The 21,443-nt window shown below is 37.9% G+C and overlaps 1 protein-coding gene across 1 annotated transcript; it reads left to right on the top strand.

Annotated features, from left to right (window-relative positions):
- The first annotated feature begins 9 nt into the window (after positions 1-9).
- CDNF (cerebral dopamine neurotrophic factor) lies at positions 10-21,228 on the top strand. The gene is made up of 4 exons (XM_006735244.3): positions 10-480; positions 13,641-13,768; positions 14,827-14,968; positions 19,694-21,228. The coding sequence occupies exons 1-4, from the start codon at positions 366-368 to the stop codon at positions 19,870-19,872; spliced, it is 564 nt and encodes a 187-aa protein (XP_006735307.1). The 5' UTR covers positions 10-365; the 3' UTR covers positions 19,873-21,228.
- Positions 21,229-21,443: the final 215 nt, after the last annotated feature.

Here is a 21,443-nt window from a genome sequence, read left to right as displayed (position 1 = left end):
GCCGCGGCCTCCCGCGTCGCCACCAATCAGCGTGAAGGTTTCGCCTTTCCTCTCGGACTGCCGGCGAATAGCTTTAGTGCGTCCTCCCACCCCGCCCTGCCGGCACTGCAGCGCGTGTGCGAGAGTGCGCACGCGCCAGTCGGGGAGTGCCTGGAAGGGATTTCTTCGTCCCGCCCCCTTCTAGGTCCTTACCTGAAAGCCAATGGAAACTCATGATTGAATTGCGTCATTTGGCCTAGCAACTCCCGGCAGATTTTTCCCCGACCACTCGCTCGGCTCCTCGGCGTCCTGTAACGGCCCCGGGCGGTAGCACCGTGGCTGGCGGTGGACGCGGGTGGCGAGGCGTTTGGAGCAGCTGGCTCAGCATGTGGTGCACGGGCCCAGCCGCAGTGGTGGCCTTTTTTGCCGGGCTTTGGGTCTCTAACCCGGGGCCGGCGCTGGGCCAGGAGGCCGGGGAACGGCCAGGGGCCGACTGTGAAGGTGAGCGGTGTGAGACCTGCTTGCTTGGAGATGGCACCGCGCTGCCCCGCCGCTGTTGTCGGCTTTGGCTTCCCCTGGCCCTGGCTATAAATAACATTTAACTCAGGAAATGCAGGTCCCCGTCCCTGGTTTCCCATCGCCTTCGCCCAAGCCTAGGCAAAAGTTCGATCCCGGCCCAGTGACACCTTGAGGCCGCGTTCTGGTCTTGGGCTATTTGGGATTTGGATTAGATGTTGTGTAGACGCAACCAGCTTCAGAAGACCCTGGCGCTGCGTCCATGCTGCTGGGGCTGATGAGCGAGTCTGGCCCCTCCCTGGCCAGGCGAGGTCTTTCAAATTTAAATTTGTTTGACTCCCAAAAGAAAAATAAAACAAGTTGTCTGTAATTGAGTCGAGGTGGCTTAAACCAGAGAACCAAAGTAACGTTTGTTAGGACTTACCGAGTAAAGTTGATTTATAGAGGAGTATATTAACTCTTTAGGAGGAATACCCAGGGATGATTCCTCTTGTGCTCGCAGAACCTAGGCTAGGCACTGCAATCAGAACACGTGGGACTAGGTTCCACCAACCCTTCTGCTCTGAGCCCCCATGCCCCTTCCTTGCAAAATCTGCGTGATAGTACCTACTTCAGAGGGTTGTTAACAAGATTAGAGAAGATAATTGGCTATGCTAGCCCCTTCCTCCTGGACTGCTGTAACAACCATTTTTCATTGACCAAAATAATTTATATAAAGTGGATCTCCTCCTCACCCTTCTGTAACCTTGGGACTCTATCCCTACTTAACAGGAAACTGTAGATTCACAGTATACATTGAATAACTGGATGAGTGTAGTTTGTATAACAACTTAATGAGGTGTTAGGAATTGGAGTCCAGTTTTCTACCAGCCCTGCGGTAATTAAACTTCTCTCCAGAAATTGAAAATATCTACACGATGTCATTTTTAAATTTTCTATAGATATATTTGTTCAGCTAAGTTATAATTTTGTTTAAAGAATCTTATAACTGCATCCTATGCATTTAAAGCAGAATTTGTGAGACACAAACAATTGATCTGATTACTCATTAGTAATTTAATTTCTGGAGCATTTATCTGAAAACATTTCAGAAAAGCCAGAGCCCCTGGATTAGTTGAATGTAAAGCGTATGCCATCTTTCCTAGATTTATTACAGCATATGGTGATTATTGCGTGTTGGACTAGACCTCATTTTCTACGGTCCTCCCTCCCCTTGGTCACTCTGCTTCCATAACTCTGGTGCCCTGACTGTTTTTTGGACCCACCAAGGACACTCCTGCACTGGAGCCTTTGCACTTCTTCCCTTTGCCCAGAGAGTTCTACCCCAAGTAGTCCACTTATGGTTTTCTCTCCCTTTCTTAAGGTTGCTGCTCAAATACCACTTTATCCAAGAGGTTTTCCTTGACCACTCCATTTAGAATACTACTACTTACCTTGTCACTCTCTACCCCCATTACCATGTTTCTTTTTCTTCACAGCCACAAGATACTTTTATTTATTCCCTAGCATGTAATCCTTGAGGGTATGGACTTTGTTTTTCAACCACTAGAACACTGTCTGGTACTTACTAATTGCTCGGTGAATGTTAAAAATACAAATGACAGGCTGTTATATTTAATGTTCTGTTCCTATTAATAGCATTAGGAATGAATAGGACGTGGAGCTCTAAAAGACAACATGACTGATCCTCTAGCTGAAAACAACTAAAAACACTGGATAAAATAAAAAAAAATGTAAAAACATTTTTAAAGATTTATTTACTTATTTGAGAGACTTTGTGCGTGTGTGTGCGAGGGATGGGGGAGGGGCACAGGGAAAGGGAGACAAGCAAACTCCCTGCTGAGTGAGGAGCCTGCCTCAGGGCTCTATCCTGGGACCCCTGAGATCATGACCTGAGCAGAAATCAAAAGTCATGCTCAACCAATGAGCCCCCGAGGCGCTCCTAAAAATAATTTTAAGAGTAAGTTAGTAAGGTATAACCAGAGGCCAAAAATCAAGGTGAAAGTGGAAACTAAAAGAGGTAAAAGGAATGGGAAGGTGGCTTTTGCCTTGAGGGCATTTGTTACCCGGGCAATCTGAATTTAGGTTTTCCTGGCTTTGGTAGAATAAAGAGAATAAAGACAAAGCCCAGAACCTTCCCAAGTTAGGAGTTTAATATAAGGTCTTCCTCCAATTAATCTGAAATCCCAAAGAGCTAGACCTCCATTATAAAAGGTGACCTGGAAATAACCACAACGCTACCCCCATCCTTAGAGACTAAAAGCAATTGTGGTACTTGAACTTTGTACCAAAAGGGAAAACAAAAATGTCTCCAGATAACTCCTAATCACAAGATAGCCCACATACGCATTGAGGCCCAAATGCACACAACCTGCATGGTCCAAAACATCTCAAACTGAAATTTTAGTTTAATGGGGTTTTAGACATCAGCAAATATTGATCTTACCTGTAGGACTCCACCTTTAGCCCAGCCTGCAAATAATTCTCATAGTTAAAGTCTAAGAAATAAAGCTTACATTCAGAAAAGTCTTACACCCATGAGGAAGAAGGGCACCATGAGTGACAGCAAGTTTCGACTAGTGGCAGAAACTAGTGGAAAGGCTTCAGGTACTAGAATTATCAGGCACAGAGTAGAAAATACATTTATTTTGTTTTAAGAAATAAAGGAAGGGATTGAAAATATAAATAAAGGGCAAAGACTCTTAAAAATGTCCAACCATATTTGGAAAAGGACCAGATTAAATGGCTACAAATAGAAATTAATGGGATTAATAGAAGATTAGATACAGCTGATAAAATAATTAATAACTAAGAAGACTGAAGAAATTGTCAAGAATGAATCACTAGAGAGAAAGAAGAAAACAAAGAGAAAATCTTAAACATAGCCAGAGAAAAAATACTGATGGACTTCAAGTTAGACTGTCAGATAATTCAACAGTGAAAGGCCCAAAGTCACACAGTTAGTAATCAATAAAGCCAGGATTTGGACCCAGAGAGTCTGCCTTCAGAGCCCAAGCACTGAATAACTAACTATACCACTTCTGAGTATACTGCTGGGAACTAAATTATTTAAGGAAATATTAAAAATAAAATCGGAACAATGAAGTAATACACAAATTATTCAAGAAGTTCTGGCTATTTCTAAACTCTTAATTCCTTATAACATATGAATATTCTTAGATAGCAATTCTCCCCTAGTCCTGGTATCACCCAGATTAATCTGGTGTCTTTTTAAATTTTTCCTCCAAAATCAAGTAGATAATGTGGGACTGACTTCAGTTTTAGAAGGTGTGGATGGAACTGTTGAAAATAATGTTTCTAGCCCACTGCCAGTTTAATTATTCCACCAACCTGATTTTGAGCATTTATCATTATCTTTTTGAAAAGCTTGTAGCTCTTTTCCTGCAGGTGGCATTATTATATTTTCCAAATACTGTTTTCCCCTTTTGGGCTCTGGCTAATAATTGCTTAATTGGTATGTGATTTCACCTTAAAATTTTAAATTCAATTTCACTAACATTACCAAATATTTTATTGAGCATATGGGGGATTTCTGTGACAGTCAAAGATATTGTGGTGAGTTTTTAACATCAATTAGCAACTACTTCAAACATACAGGAAAATTTTTATATGACCTATACCTAGCATCTAGATTCATTGTTAATATTTTGCTACATTTGCTACCATTCTGTCTTTAAAAAATAAAATAACACACTTGTAGCCACTGTTTTCTCTCCCTTTCTAGGAGAAATGTCTGTTCTAAAGTTAATGTGTGCTTCTTTTCCATTTTTAAAGAACTCTTACTGTAAATGTGTGTATCCACAAATAATCTATGTAATTTTTTTGATCTTAGTTGTATATAATTGTACATTGTACATATTCATTTGCAACCTTTTTCATTCAACATTATATTGGGGCATTTTATACGTTGATAACTACAGACATAGTTCATTCTTTTTAACTTACCTCTAGAATTCCACTTTCTGAGTGAAATACAGTGTATGTAACTATTCTCTCTTGGAGGTTCGGTTAGGTTCTTCACACTTTTACATAACTTTAAACAATGGTCCTCTGAATATTCTTATACATGTCTCCTAGAGCACATTGGTGATGATTTCTCTAGGTCATAGAGCAAGAATTTCTGGGTGATAGATTATATGCACTTTCAACTTAACTTTTCCCTATTGGACTGCAATTTTCTTACAGATATGCAGGATCTCTTTTATTCAGCCAAAAAATACATTTCACACCCAATCTAGGTACTTTGTTGAGGACAGAGCAATGTGGCTTAAGTGGGAGAGGTGACAGACCTTGAGGTGTGAGAGGCAGTGGAAAGTCAGGTCATCCGGGACTGTGGGACAATCTAGAGACTGGATTAGACTCTGAGTGATATGGAAAACCACAGGAGGGTGTTGAGCTATGAAGTAGCATAATCTTTCATTTTTAAAGACTCTGGTCAGAATGTTGGGAACTTAGTGGGTCAGATTACAGCAATCCTCTGGCCAAGAAATCCTAATGCTGCAGGAGAAAATATGAAAACGTCATAAAGGAACCAAGAGCTGACAAGATAGAAAGATTTACTAGGGCAAAATTGAAGGGGAAGAAGCAGTCCTGAATGGTAAACTGAGTTTACACTCATTCTGCCCAGATGACAGTGGCCAGTCAAAGATGATCTTTGGTGTGAGGGAGATGGAAGGCAAAGCCTAAGACTTGTTTTAGGTAAGGAATCTACTAAGACACTCTTCTCTGTTAATCTGGGATTCCCAAAGTGTTACTCCCTCAGCGTAAGGTTGAACGAGCAATAAAGCTAACCCATCCCTACCCACAGAGGTCTCTAAGGAAAATTTCCTTGACACTGAGCAGAATTGAAGAAAGAATAAACACATTTCTGAGAGATTATAACCACAAGATGTCCTCACTTGGATTTGCAGCTAAATTTCACATAAGGGGTCCAAGAAAATATCAAGCTGTCAATTTAGTTTAAAGTAGTCCCTGGCTAGTAGCTCCTAAGCCTGATAAATACAGACACAAATCCTTTATGGAAATAAGACATCATAATTTTATGCCTCAAATAATCTCCACAAATACATTTCAAGTGACTATAAGTATCATGCAGGACAAAACAAGGAAGTACACAAAAAAACAATCAGGTAACAAGGGGAGGCGAAGGACCCTGTCTTTCACAACAAACCTTTTATAACTCACTGACTTTAAACTAGGTGTGGGAGGAGTGAGGGAGAGGAAGAGAGGAGAGACTTGGAAACCACAGCATAAAAATTCTTTGTTTTTCTTAAAGAGGAATGGGCAAATGTGGTGGTATTTGGTGGTGGTGAGGGGGGGAATGTGGTGTTGAGAGATCTTTCTGTTGCTTCTAAGATATGAGAAGTAACACATCATGTTGCAGGCTAATGGGGAACCAGACAGGAGGGAGAGCGCAGAAGTGCAGGAGTAGGGAGTTGATAGGATCTCTATAGCAGGTGGAGGGGTTGTCAAAGTTTGTTCATAGAATTAAGGCAGAATATGCAGGTACAGGTGTGGTGATGTGACAGCAGAAGCAGGAGAGACTTCTCTCCTGTTGCTTTTTGTTCCTCAGAAAAATAGGATGCAGGATCATGAGGTGGGAGTGAGGATGGGGTGGAGGTGCTAGACAAGCTTTGAAGAGAGAGCAGCTTTGCAATTGTCATTTGGGGAGTTGGATACAGTGTGAGTATGGCCAATGGAGTAGGGTTGTTGAACACCCCTGATGGCTTACTGGAAATTAGTGTCATGAATTTAAAGTGAGGCCAGTGAGCACCACTGTGTTATTTCCTCCAGTTATGTTCAGTGAGTGTAGGTACAAACTGGGTGGAGAGTTGGTTTTAACTAGGGCTAGGGTTTTTCCAGGTGCATACAATGAGGGAGGGAGATGCAAGAGAATTGAATTTATGTGCAAAGAAGTGACTATACTGTAGAACATGGAATCTAAACTGAGTAAGGAAGCATGGTGAAAAAGGTGGGAAAATCAATGGATTGTATGACCTGGTGGGGTCAGAGATCTTGGGTGTTGGGTGTTAGAGGACATGAGCTGGAGAGATAGGAGGTGATGGTCAGACAATGGGATGTTTCAACTAAAATTATAGAGAGATTACAGTCATTGGTAATGACTGGACCCAAGGGTATGACCATAGCAATTTTTCATGTATTCTAGATATTAATCTTTAGTCAGTTACGTAAGTTTTAAATATCTTCCTCCAGTCTGTGACTTGTCTTATCTTTTGTTTATGATTTCTTTGGCATTACAAAAGTGTTTAATTTTGCTGTAATCCAATGTATGATCTGTGTTTTGGTAACTTCTTTAAGAAATATTTCTTCTTGAGGCGCCTGGGTGGCTCAGTTGTTAAGCATCTGCCTTCGGCTCAGGTCATGATCCCAGGGTCCTGGGATCGAGCCCCGCATCGGGCTCCGCATCGGGCTCCCTGCTCAGCGGGGAGCCTGCTTCTCCCTCTCCCACTCCCCCTGCTTATGTTCTCTCTTGCACTGTGTCTCTCTGTCAAATAAATAAAATCTTTAAAAAAAAAAAAAAGAAATATTTCTTCTCTATCCTGATGTCATGAAGATGCTTTCCTGGGTTTTCTTCTAAAAGTTTTGTAGTGCTGCTCTTCCCATATAAATCTTTATTCACCTGGGATTTATGTTTGCATGTAGTTTTAGATAGAGATCTAAGTTTATCTTTTTCAGTGGTGAGTTGTCTTAGTACCATTTATTGACTAGTAAATTTTTATCCTCCATTGATTTTTAGCATCACTTCCATCCTTTACCAACCTTCTCTAGATTTGTGCATTTGTTTCTAGACTAGGTCTCCTGGTCTATTTCTGTGCCATTCCCACAGTGTTTTCAATGCTGTAGCTCTAGAACTAAATCTTGATAGATGATAACGTCTACTCCTCAAACTCCTTTTTTTTTAAAAGAAATATTTTATTTATTCATTTTGAGAGAGAGAGAGACAGAGAGAGCACAAGCAGAGGGAGAGGTAGAGGGAGAGGGAGAAGCAGGCTCCCCGCTGAGCGGGAAGCCCGATGTGCGGCTCGATCCCAGGACTGGAAGATCATGACCTGAGCTGAAGGCAGATGCTTAACCATCTGAGCCACCCAGGCGCCCCTCTTTTTTTTTTTTTTAAAGATTTTATTTATTTATTTGACAGAGACACAGCGAGAGAGGGAACACAAGCAGGGGGAGTGGGAGAGGGAGGAGCAGGCTCCCCGCTGAGCAGAGAGCCCGATGCGGGGCTTGATCCCAGGACCCTGGGATCATGACCTGAGCTGAAGGCAGACGCTTAACGACTGAGTCACCCAGGCGCCCCCGCCCCTCTTTTTTTTCTTCTTCAAACGTTTCTTGACTTTCATTTGCTCTTGTTTCTTCGTATGTATTTTTGGACCAGGTTGTAAAATCTATAAAAGTCCTATTGGGATTTTGATTGGAACAACATTATTTATTTGAGAGAGTGAGCACAAGCCAAGGGGAGAGGCAGGAGGAGAAGCTGACTCCTTGCTGAGCAGGGAGCCTAGGATCATGACCTGGGATCATGACCTGGGATCATGGCGGAGCTTAGCCGAGTGAGCCACCCAAGTGCCCCTGGAATAACATTAAATGTATAGATTTACTTAAAAATAATTATAATCCATAATATTGACTCTTCCCATCCATGAACATGGTTTATTTTTTCATTTCTGAGGTCTACTTTGAGATCTTTTGATCAAGTTTTATAATTTTTTCTTTCAAAGTCTTGATATATTTCATTAAATTTATTCCTAGTTACACTGGAATTTTTGTCACGATTGTAAATGATTTCTTATTTTAAATTTGCAGGTTCCTCATTGTTTTTTTGTATTAATCTGATATTCAGCAATTTTGCATAATGCTGTCCTTATTAAGAATGTTTTTCTACCTAGGCAATCATATAGTTTGCAAATGATAAAAATTTTGCTTTTTCCTTCCTTCTTTTCTTTTCTTTTTTTCCTTTTTTTTTTTGAGAGATTGTGTCCTGGGTGGGGAGGGTCGGAGGGAGAGAGAGAGAATTTTAACCAGACTCCATGCTGAGCATGGAGCCTGATGTGGGGCTCGATCTCATGACCCTGAGATCATGACCTGAGCCCGAAATCAAGAGTTAGATGCTTAACCGATGGAGCCACCTAGGCACCCCACTTTTTCCTTTCTAACAAACATCTCTTCCACTAGCTAACACATCTGGTTCTGTATTGAATACAAGTGGTGACAAAGGATCATTTTATTGTTAATGTAGGACATTTGCTGTAGAGCTTTCGTAGATATCCTCTATCAAGTCAATGCAGTTCTTTTCTATCCGAGTTTGCTAAGTGTCTTTATATGGATGCTTGCTTTAATCATGAACAGAAATTCGATTTTATTAAATACATATACATCTATTGAGATGATCCTATAATTGAATTATTAGCTTTTCTAATTTTAAAACATCTTGGTCACTGACGTGATTCTTCCTTGATTATGATTTTTTTAATGTGCATTTTATTTTCAAAACGTGAAATTGGCCAGTCATTTTTGTCTCATATTGTCCTTGCCTGGTTTTGATGTCAAGGTTTGGCCAATCTCATTAAAATTTGGGAGGTTTTCTTTCCTTTCTTTTCCTTTGCTATTCTTGTCTCTGTGATAGTTTATATAAAATAGTTCTGATAGCTGGGTTCTTTTTTTCCCTGGTAGATTTTTAATTACTGCCTCAATTTTTTAAAATGGCTTTTAGGTCGGTTCAGGTTCTTATTTCTACGTAAGTTTATTTTTGTTATACTTTTCTAGGATGTTGTCTATGCTGTTTCCGAATTTATTGAAATAAAGCTTTTCTTATGGTGTTTTCTTATGATTTTAAAGTCTCTATTCTCTCTCTAGGTATGTCTCCTTTTTTATTATCAAATAGTTATGTATATGCAGAAGTTTAAAATGTAAATTTTTTTTTCCTGGGCCTATATTGAAAAATGTTAAGCACCTGTCCATTCTTCTCTAGATAGTGCTTTCCTTCCTCTGCAGCTACTTCCAAGTAGTTTAGCTGCTTCATCTGAAACATATCTTTATTAATCTAAATAAACTGCTTAAAATGTTCTTTTTCAGTTTGGCACTTTTATTATCTTTTAAAAATGAAGTTTTAGATCTATTACACCCACCCACATTTGTCTCTTGCACACCCATTCCCCCATTTTACATACATTTATATCACCACTTGGGGTAAAAATAAATCTCAGGGTTTATATTGTTGTGTCATGTAAATATTATTCAAAGGTTAGTTATCTAGTGCACCAGAATTTCATCTTTCATGTATATCTTTCTCCCCTTGAATTAAAACTTGCCTCAATTTTCTTTGGTTAATTTTTGTTCCAATCATTAATTTATCATATATATGATAAATTAATAAATTTATTAAATAATAATTACATATGATTAATACATTTATTAAATAATTATTATTAAATAATAATTATTAAATGATAAATAAAATTAAATAAATAATTTTAATAAATTTAAAAAATATATATATATATCCTCCCCCCCCCCCGACAGAACTGAAAATCATCTTTGAACAAGTTAACCACATCAGGTAGTCTATTAGTTTGATCTTCTGCTTGGTGGCATCATTCCTGGTACTCTCTGTGTCCTGCTTTAACCTGGACAGGCATCTCTCCAGCCAGCTACACCACTGTTGTCCTAAGACTCCCTCCCCTCCTGGGAATTTCCTTGGTCTCTTTGTTGTGTTTGACCTTTGTTTCCTGGAACCCAAGGCATTCCTTTGATTGGTTCACTCTTATGTTCTGGTGAAGCCTACTGTCCTTAAAAACAGCACATGATAATATAATTTTGAGATCTTGAGTGTTGAAAATGACTTTATTTACTTTGACATTTTAATGAATAGCTTGACTGTTTATAGAATTCTAGGTCAAAAACATATTTTCTGTAGAATTTTAATGACATTAAGCTATTATAGTTTCCAGGGTTAAGAAATCTAATGACACTCTATTTCATAATTGTTATTAGAGCTATTTTAGATTTCAGCAGAATTATAGAATCTTTTCTTTTTTACCAGTGTTCTAAAGTTTCTTGATTTTTATGTGTTGGTATAGATCTTTTTCAATTTTGTGGGTCTGTCAATCCAGATATTTGTGTCTTCCACTAATGAGAATATTCCCTATATTGGTTCTTTGACAATTCCCTCTTCTTTTTGAAGCTCATATTATTTAGGTATTTGTCTTCCTGAATTTCTTAAATTTCATTAATGATTTTCCACCTCTTTGTCTTTTGGTCTACTTCCTGGTGATTTTTCCCCCCAACTTGATCCCCTAAATAAATCTGGTCAACTTTTTTCTTTAATTTAGCGATCATATTTTAATTACCAAGAGTTCTTACTTGTTATTTGGTTGTCTGAATATTATTTGATTTACCACTTAAAAAAATTCTTTATCACTTTTTTCCTTGCTAAGAACTCATCTATCTTTACTGACCATTAGTTTCATTTATTTTTATTTTTTCTGCTTAATTTATGTGGTTTTATTATCAGTAGTTTCTATATTCTTTTGGTTTATATAGTTATACTTTTAAAAACTTAAGTTGAATGCTTACTCTTTTTCATTTTTTTCTTTTGAAAGATAATAATGTTATGAATTTCTTTGTAAGTACTGCTTAACTGTAATCCTTAAGTTTTATATATAGTATTTTTACTGGAATTAAGTACTAAAAATTGTACATTTCTGTTACTTACTACTTTTTCTTTGACCCACGGATTAGTTAGAAGTATGTGTTTTAAAAATTTCTAGGCATAAGGAGGGCAGACACTCAGTTGGATCATATTTTTGTTACTGATTTCTAATTATATTCGGGGAATGTGGCCTGCTTAGTATGGGTTTTTGGGTGCTTGTTGAGAACTGCTTTTTGGCCTACTACCTGGCAAATTAATGTAAATATTACATATTTTCTTGAAAAGAATGTGGGTTCTCTAATTTGGGGGAGAAGGGCTCCATATGGTATAAGGTCAAACTTGTGAATAGTGCTCAAATATTTAATGTCCTTATTAACTTTTGGTCAATTTGATCAAATGATTGCTGTGAGGATGTTCAACCATCTACTGTTATTGTGAATTTGTCAATTTCTTCTTATGATTCTATCAGGATTTTCTGTATTATTAAGCTATGTTAATGGCTGTACATTAGTTTAGAACATTTATTTTGGTATTTCTGGTAAATGGTTCATTTTATGGTTAGTAGTGACTGTTGTTATTCTCAAAAATGCTTTATAGGACTAAAGCAGATTTTGGTTAGCATTTTCTAGGCATATCTTATTATTTTTAAAATCTCCTCAATTTTGTTGTTGTTTTTTGTTTTTTCAACCTTTTGTTGTAGTCTCATACTTTTTATGTGACTCTTATAAACAGCAGATAATTGAATTTTTGATAGTTCTGCTCTGAAAAATCCTGTTCTATAACTGCAAGTTTAATATTCATGCTTATTGTAATTAATGATATATTTGGGTTTATTTTTCCCACTTAATTTCATGTTTTTTTAAAAAAAATGTATTGTGCTTTCTTTCTTTTTCTTTTTTTTTTTTTAAACTTTTCTGTCTTCCAGTGGACTGATAATGTTTGAACAATCCCTTCCCATACCCTGCACCAATACGGATCTGAAAGCAATCTGTTTATATTTTTTAGTTACTACCCTTACGTTGTTAACATGAGTAATTGGCTAAAAATTATTATGACTTAACAGTAATGTTTCTCCACCCTCTTCTGGATGATAAAGGATCTTAGGAAGTTTCAAGTGAATTTTCTTGTATTTCTCATCTTATGTGTTAGGATTGTCCTGTTTTGGGGTTTTACCTTACGCTTATTCCCCTACATGTTTATTATTATTGTTACACAGTTAATCTTGATTTAGATTTCTCTCCCACTTGCCATTTTTTCTTCTCATATTACTTCTTGCAACCTGATTCTCCTTTCTGGATCTTGCCGCCTTCCTGAAGTTTATCTGTTAGTAGGGCTTCCTAAGGTGTTTTATACATAGGAAGTAGTCAATAAATGTTTATTAAATAAAGTAATTTAATCGGATGAACATAGTTTAAACTACAGTAGGTGTCTAGTTTGTGTATTGGGGTGATCGGTGGATCTTGCCTCATTTACCAGACAGATAGATAAGACACTTGAATATTGGGGATGGCAGCACATTACCTGGTTTTAGTTAATACCATGAATCAAGAGTAGGGATAGAACCCAGGGCTGGAGCACTCTCCACTCTTCCTTAGTATGTTTCTCTAGAATTCTGTCTCTAATACTAGGGCCACTGTTTTCCAGCATAAGCTTCTGGCCTCCATTTCCCTCTCTGCTTGCTAGGGCCAGACACTTGCCCCATCTGGAAAAGCAACATGGGAAAAGCAGTAACCTCCTACTGCAGAGGTACCTAATGGATAAGTGTGTAGGGCCAGTGTCCAATGGCCTGGGATCTAATTCCCTCTCTAGCACTTATTAGGCAAGTTAACTGGCCTCTCTTTGACTCAGTTACCTCACCTGTAAAATAAGGATAGTAGCATAGCTTTGTTCTGAGACTTGAATGAGTTAATAACATACATTAGAATGGCGCGAGCACCTTTAAGCACCCAACAAATGTTAACTATGGTTATTGCCTGTGCCACTTCTTAGCTCCTCTGCTTCTTCGCTGGCTTTGGATGCTGGGATTGAATATGATTGTTCAAATTGGAGTTTCACTTAGGTTCATGATGATAGAACTTACAGACCTAGGCAGACTACCAAGGGGTTTCATTTAAGATATGTATTCAGGTTTTTCTCTGTGCTTTAAACAAAGCTGTCCCAAGAATCGTATCCTATATAAAGCTATATTCTCTTTTAGGGTTAACTTTTGTGGGAAAAGTCTCATTTTAGGTTCAAGTTGGTTCCAAAGATTGATTGCTTCGATAAGTTCATATTATTCAAGGCCCAATTCTAAGCAAATAGCTATAGACCCCAAACAATTCTTACTTATAATTTGAATCCATTGTCACAATGTGTTGAATCATATTTAACTTTTTTATTTGGTGAGCGGGGCATACACATAGGTGTGGTCATGGTTATTTTGTACATAACTACATAATTTCTTTGATCCTTCTAGTATGTAAAGAATTCTTGAACCGATTCTATAACTCCTTGATAGCCAGAGGAGTCAACTTTTCCCTGGACACCATAGAAAAGGAATTGGTCAGCTTTTGCTTGGATGTCAAAGGAAAAGAAAACCGCCTGGTATAGTAAATTTTCCCTGTTCCTTTTTCCTTATGCTTGAAGAAACTGTTAATAGTTTCATTTCTCATCTTAGTCTTAATGTTCTCCTGCTTAAATGCTTGCCTCAAGCATGTTCATTGTAGACAGCAGGCAGAAATTGATCATCCAGTGAAATGTAGTCCTATGTATTTTCATTTAGAATGTATCTGGTTTCATTTTGCTTTCTGAATAGACAAGCAATTCCATGTTTTAAGTAAAGTTACACAGATTCCTCATGAGAATTTTCTGTCCTGGGTTAACAGTGGGTAGACTCTTTATTTGTTACCAAGACTATTAGTTAAACCTGTCCAAACATTTTTATCACATCATTTATACATAACTAATGAAGTATTTATATTCTCTTATAATGGTGTTTCCTGGGTTTACACAGATGACTTTTCATTAAAGTGTTTTATTTCACTACAGATCATTGCAGGCCAATTCATTTTGCCTAAAATTTTCATGTTCAATTTGTCAGTTAAATCTGCATTGTTGACTGTTCAACACTGACACATTGTAAAACTCTCAACATTTATTTGTGCCATTAAGTTTCATATTTTTAAATGTAAATTGTCTCAGTTAGGCAGCTGGAAAGGCCGCATAGCATGATGGAGAAGGACATGGACTCTAGAGCCAAAATGCTAGATGTTTAAATTCCGTCTCTTCTGCTTACCAGCTGGTGACCTTCAGGTGACTTGGGTGTAAAATGGGGATAATTATAGTACTTACTTCACAGGATTGTTGTGAGAATTCAATAAGTTAAGACCTTTAAAGCCCCAAGAAAAGTGCCTGGCACAGAGAAAACACTTAGCAAACGTTGGCTCTTATTAGTCTTTGAGCATCGTGTGAATTGTAGGGCACTTCTAATTAACATGATCACGGGGATGGAATCATTTGTTTTCTGGTGCCTTAGTCAGCAGGGGTTAAAATTTAATAGCTGGGCCATGAAAACTAGGTTAACCTCTTTCTCACTTCTCCAAACTATATTAACTACTTTTTTTCATCACCCAGGACACTAAATTCTCTTTGTACTCCTTCAGTGCTATTATCTAGGTGCAACGAAGGATGCAGCCACAAAGATCCTCAATGAAGTTGCTCGCCCAATGAGTGTGCATATGCCTGCACCAAAGATTTGCGAGAAGCTCAAGAAGATGGACAGCCAGATCTGTGAACTGAAATATGGTATAATGGAGACAAATGTATTTTTCCAATATGTCCAGAGCATTGCCCATTCTCCAAACCAAGGTCCCTGTTTCTAAAAAGTCGGTGGGAGAAGGGAAGGTAATCTCCACTCGCCAGTAGGTTGCTGGGCTGCTGAATGGTGCCTAGCACCATCTGAGCTCCTTTAGGGAAGAGAAATGAAGACTGGCACAATCAGCATTCAGTAAAACTGCCAACCCGGATAGCCAGGTTTAAACTCTTAAATCACCAAGGCAATGTCAACTATGTGTGTCAAGGAAAAATTCCAAATGTAAAGGGAGCAGCTATTCATGGTGATTTAGCTCTTGGTAACCTATTAAGACAAAAGTTGCATCTATTCAAAGGCCATGTCGGGACTTTGAAGTTTTAAACATGGACTGTATCTTTTCCCCCTAGATTTGTCTACCATCTTGCCGGTTTTAAATTTTAGGAAATAGGTTATTCACATCAAGTCGGGTTGTGTTTTATGAAGTAAGCTTATCGAGGGTGCCTAAAGTAAACAGCGAGGAAAGGGAGGAGATGTCCTATTTAAAACATTATCCTTGGCCTTATGAATTTCACAGATATAGATCTATTCTTATACAGTACTGAGGATTTGTATCTGAGTCAGCCTTTTGGGTACACTGAATAGGTGTGTTGAAAGCCTGGGGCATCCCTCCCTTAGCCTGTCCTTAACACCTGAGATTTTACCAGGAAAGACTCACTTCTTTTGCTTAAGTCATTGTTTTATGTTACAGACCCACTGTAGTATTATAAACTACCTAAGTAATTAGCACCCAACTCTGAATTATTTTAGTCTTATTTTCCAACATAGCTGTGTAATATGCCTATGCACCATAGCGACAAAGCTGGCTTTAAATAGGTTTAAGGTCAGAAGATACCAAAGACAACCTACTTCTTAATTTGCCAAGGGCAAGCCCTAATCTCCAAGGTGGTGATTATGTGGAAGGCATCTGTTTTTATTGGCTTCCAAGTAATGAAGTAGAGGCAGGAATCATTGAGTTCATATAAACAATATTCACAAAAGGGACAAACCTGTCTTGATTCTTTCATTTGACAAATGTACTTGGAATAACATCTGCTATATACAAGGGATCCTACTTGGCTCCTTGAATAATAGAAAAATTATTCAGATATTATTGAAAAGAAATGCATTGTTACTAATCTTTTGGCAGTGCTGGCCACTAGAGGCCCTTGGGGAGCCATGAACTAGTTTTAATTTTGGGATCAACGTTTTCCTTATAATTTTAGGGTTACAGAGTTTTTCCTCTTTTAAAATGAATGTCAGATGCCAAGTTCTCTAGAAAAACTCAAAGACACTACTGACACTCGCAAGAAAATGTTTTATTTTTCCTTCAATAATTTATCTTGAATAGACCAGCAGTTCTAAATTCTCCTTCCCAGCTTATGGTTGGCAGGAAAGTTGAGATTGAACAAGGCTTCAAATGGTGGGATATTAATAATTTGCACTATAAAAGCATCTATGTTTAAAGGTCTTTTATTAAGTCAGCCATGAAATGAACAAACAAGGTAAGTGTAGAGTGGGATTATGTTTTCAATTAGGAGGGTGTCATTTGGCTTTTGACCTGAAAGTATGCTTTTGCTAGATCTATTTTTTTTAAAGGATGGGGATCACTATAAAAATTGAAGGGTCCCCTGAGCACAGGGTATAGCTGACCATCCAAATAAAAAAAGGCTTTAAAATTTAACTTTTATTTATTTTTTCCAGATTTATTAAGATATAATTGACATAAAACATTGTGCACGTTTAAGGTGTACAACATGTTGACTTGATACACTTATATATTGCAATATCATCACCATCGTGTTGGCTAACACCTCCATCATGTCTTATAAATACCATATCTTTTCTGTGATGAGAACATTTAAGGTCTACCCTCTTAGCAACATTCAAGTATATAATATAGTATTAACCATAACTACCATGGTGTACATTAGATTCCCAGAACTTGTAACTGGAAGTTCATACCCTTTTGCCAGCATCTTAATTTCTCCACCCACCCGACCCTGGTAAACACCATCCTACGCTCTGTTTCTATTAGTTTGGCTTTTTTAGATTCCATGTATAAGTGACATCATACAGTATTTATCTTTCTCTGACTTATTTCACTTAGTCCATTCTTGTCGCAAGTGGCAAGGTTTCCTTTCTCATGGCTGAATAACATTCCGTTGTATGTGTATACATGTGCATCACACACACACACACATCACATCTTCTTTATTCATTCATCTGTTGATAGATACTTAGGTTGTTTTCATATCTTGCCTATTGTGAATAATGCTGCAATGAACATGGAAGTGCAGACATCTCTTTGATATCCTATTTTCATTTCCTTTTGATACATACCCAGAAGTGGGATTGCTAGATCATTTGGTAGTTCTACTTTTAATTTTTAAAGGAACTTCCATACTCTTTTCCATAGTGGCTGTACTAACTAATACTGCCAGCAAGAGTGATTTTTTTCTAAATTGTTTCCAACACTTGCTATCTCTTAGGTTTTTGATGACAGCCATTCTAACAAATGTGAGGTGATACCTCATTGTAGTGCTGTTTTGCATTTCCCTATGGTCAGTGATGCTGAGTACCTTATCAGGGACCTGTTGGCCATTTGTATGTCTTCTTTGGAAGAATATCTATTCAGTTCCTCTGCCTATTTTTTTTAGTCAGATTGTTTGGGATTTTTTTGCTATTGGGTTGTGTGAGTTTTTAAATATATTTTGGATATTAACTCCTTATTAGATATGTAATTTTCAAATATTTTCTCACATCCCATAACTTGCCATTTATTTTGTTGATGGCTTCTTTGCTGTGCAGAAACTTTTTAGTTTGATGTAGTCCCACTTACTGATTTTTGTTTTTGTTTGCTCTGGTGTCATATCCAAAAAATCGTTGCCAGAACCAATGTCAAGGAGACTTTCCCTATGTTTTCGTCTTGGATTTTTATGGTTTCGGGCTTTATGTTTAACTTTTTAATCCATTTCAAGTTAATTTTCCTAAGTGATATAAGACAGGGGTCCAGTTTCATTTTTTCCACATGTGGTTATCCAGTTTTGCAAACACCAGTTATTGAAGAGACTGTTCTTTCCCCATTGAATATTCTTGGTTCCTCTGTCAAATATTAGTTGACCTTATAGGCAAGGGTTAATTTCTGGGCTTTTGATTCTACTCCATTAGTATCTGTGTCTGTTTTTATGCCAGTACCACACTGTTTTATTATAGTTTTATAGTATAGTTTGAAATCAGGGAGTGCAATGCTTCCAGCTTAGTTCTTTCTGAGGATTGCTTTGGTTATTCAGGGTCTTTAGTGGTTCCATACAAATTGGGGTTATTTTTTCTGTTTTTTTGTGAAAAATGCCATTGGAATTTCGATGGGGATTGCATTGAAGCTGTAGATGGCTTTGGGTAGGATGGCATTTTAGCAATATTAATCTTCCAGTCCATGAACACAGAATGTTTTTCCATTTGTGTTCTCTTCAGTTTAGTCCGGTAGTTTTCAGTGTATAGATCTTTCACCTCTTTGGTTAAATTTATTCCTAAGTATAAAATCCAACTTTTAGATTTAAGCACACTAACTGGAAATTTTTGATAAGTCACTTGACCACTATGTTAGGTTGATAACAGGCTTTCAAATGCTGTGTTTTATTATGCAAGGGAAAAAAGGAAAGGGTTCCTCAAGAGAAGTCAAGCTGCAAAAGTCCTGGGCTGCCACTAATAAGCAAACTTCAATGTTGTATCCATGTTCAAGGACACACCTGGTCATGGGGGAGGGGGAAAGAAAAGAATTTCCCCATCCTGACAGGGAAATTATAATCATGAGTATGTTATAGATGAGCTTTGTTTGTTTTTCCTATTTTTGGGTCTGACAATAGAGAAGTAGCTGAGTTCTTCACATTGTCTGCAGGTAGTAAATGGAAACAGTAGTCTTTCTAGAGGAGTTGGATGTTAATGACAAGTGTTCCTGCCGGTTACTGGCAAGAAGGCTAGGAGCCAGATCGGTTGGCACCAAAGCGCCAGCATTAGAGAAGTGGGTATATCCCAAAAGACTGTCAATGAATGCTGTGATGATTTTGTAATCCCAGTAGGGACAGAGGATCAGGTGAGTTCAAGCAGAGATCCCAAACAATTAAGGACCAATGAGAATGCTCTTAATCTTATTCATGTGTTTTGGTGTCTTAAATTTGTATTTAAAAACTCGATAATGCTTTGTAATAGGTATGTCCATCTGTTTTAATGCAGACATGTCTTCGTATAGAAAGCGAACCATCACTTTCTAGTTAATTACAATCTAAGACTTTCATCTGGCCACACTCAAGACCATCCCAAGGCACTGCCATTTATCCATTCTCTTCTCTGTATCTTAGGAGCAGCAATTAGGGTGCAATGTAGTCATTTTAGTAATTATGGTCTTGAGAAGCCGAAAATTCTGCAAAGCTACCCAGGCCCCTGTTTTGAAGCAAATATAATTCCATGGAAAGCAAGTTGAATAGAACACTAATGATCCCAATAGCTTTGTACATAACACATTTTCCTTAGGTATGTCTTGGTTTCCATAGAAATTGGAACTGTTCCCCACTTTGGAACACAGGGTAGTCGGCACCAAGATAGGAAACACCACTGGCCTTTCTAAGTGTTTCACGGTTGTTTTGGTTTTTTTAAAAACCGTGCTTTTCCTCTTTGTTGTTTAGAAAAGAAATTGGACCTGGCGTCAGTGGACCTGTCAAAGATGAGGGTAGCAGAGCTGAAACAGATACTGCACAGCTGGGGAGAGGGGTGCAGAGCCTGTGCAGAAAAAACTGACTATGTGAATCTCATCACTGAACTGGCACCCAAGTATGCAGCAGCCCGCCCCAAAACAGAGCTGTGACCCTCCGATGCCGATGTGCCATCAAGGAGAGACACAGTGACTCCCCAGGGTATGGACTTGTTGGTTAAGAGTAACTGGGAGTTGCGCTGTATGTGGTCTCATACTTTTTGCTTTGGTAACACAACCAACCAAGAATTGGTTACTTGGATTTACGATGAAAACTGCTAATATTAGTGGTCTCTTCCATTTGCAGGGTACCCAAACCTAACAGTGCTTTTCTTATCATTTTTGTAAGGATTATATATATTGTCTTTGCCCATTTCCTTAAAAGTGGGAAATGTGAACTACTGAAAAATTGATGGAGTAGTCGATTCAAAGAAGGAAGACAGTGCTCAGAGGCTGCTCTCTGTGTATTAAGTTTTAGTTAAATATATTGGTTTAGGATAAAAGAAACAAAGTTTGGCCTACCTAACTCCCACCTTCAATCCAAAACAATAACATGGCATAATCAAAGGTTTTAAAAAGTAAACTTTGTACATTCAACTGCAAATCACTCTGCGTTCTGGCTCTTTTTGGTATCTGATATGGGAGGGCAGGAGGCAGTATTTTAAATTAGGATTTCCCCAAAGAAGGAATACCTATTTAAAACCTGTTTATACCTACTTAAAGAAAACAGATCAAGACTCCACTTAAATAGAGTCAGTGTTTTAGCAAATTGTATCAACACTCACACTGGTGACTGAACTAAGCTCAAGGTGTTCTGTATTCCTTGCTACCACACATTAGACGAGCTTTTGATAGAGGATTAAAGCATGGTAAAAGCACCTGCAGGCAACATAGAGCTCTATGGTTCTTAATACTATTTTATCAGCTTTAAATTGTAAAATCATTCTTGGCTCCATTTTCTGGCCACATCAGAGTAAGAACCCCCCCTGGGCAAGTGACTGCCTCTGGGGGGAAGGCAGAGGTGGGGAAGGCCTGCAGAGCAGCTCAAGGGAACTTTCTGGGGGGATTGGAATGTCGTATATCTTGACTGGGGTGGTTGGTGGTTACATGGTTGGATAGGGTTGTGAAACTCATGTAGTAGTACAACTAAAATCTGGTCTTTTTTTTTTTTTGTATATACATTTTATCTAAAATACTGCTGTAGAAAAATTATTTGAAAATTAACTGAACTTCGTTAATTCAAAACATCTCGTTCGTGTAGAGAATTGCATTTACTGACTGGGAGTCCTTTGGGGGAGTGGAGGAGAAATTTTCCAGACTGAATGTGTACACTGAAAGTATAATTTTCATGTTTCAATGCTGTGCAGGTAAATGAATTTTCAGTTGGACAGTTGGGATGTTACCAAACTTGTCAGAGAATTGGTGGTTAGTAACTTAAAAATGAGAATAAAAAAGCTTTGGTGTAACAAATGACCAAAAGGTTATTGTTTCTGGGTTTGGGCAGCTTGATCATTATGTGTAAAGCACTCTAGTTTATTATGAATTATATCTTTAAAAGTCCATATTTAGTGTTGTTTTTTTTTTTTTTACTTTTTGTAACCTTTGTATTTGTTTTCCTTTAGTACATTTTGAACTTATTGAGAAACTTAACATTTGAAAGTATGTCTGATGTCTGATCTCAAAAT

This window comes from Leptonychotes weddellii, chromosome 5 (genome assembly GCF_054177405.1).
Source record: "Leptonychotes weddellii isolate Sample4059 chromosome 5, ASM5417740v2, whole genome shotgun sequence".
NCBI lineage: Eukaryota > Metazoa > Chordata > Mammalia > Carnivora > Phocidae > Leptonychotes > Leptonychotes weddellii.
Note: the sequence above shows the minus strand (reverse complement) of the source record. Positions and strands in the feature narration are given on the sequence as shown.

Excerpts from the sequence above, each read along its gene's own strand:
- CDNF (XM_006735244.3), top strand. The coding sequence starts at position 366 with ATGTGGTGCACGGGCCCAGCCGCAGTGGTGGCCTTTTTTGCCGGGCTT. Across the intron at positions 13,769-14,826 it reads AAGGAAAAGAAAACCGCCTG|TGCTATTATCTAGGTGCAAC; the intron begins GTATAGTAAATT and ends GTACTCCTTCAG. Across the intron at positions 14,969-19,693 it reads GATCTGTGAACTGAAATATG|AAAAGAAATTGGACCTGGCG; the intron begins GTATAATGGAGA and ends TTTGTTGTTTAG.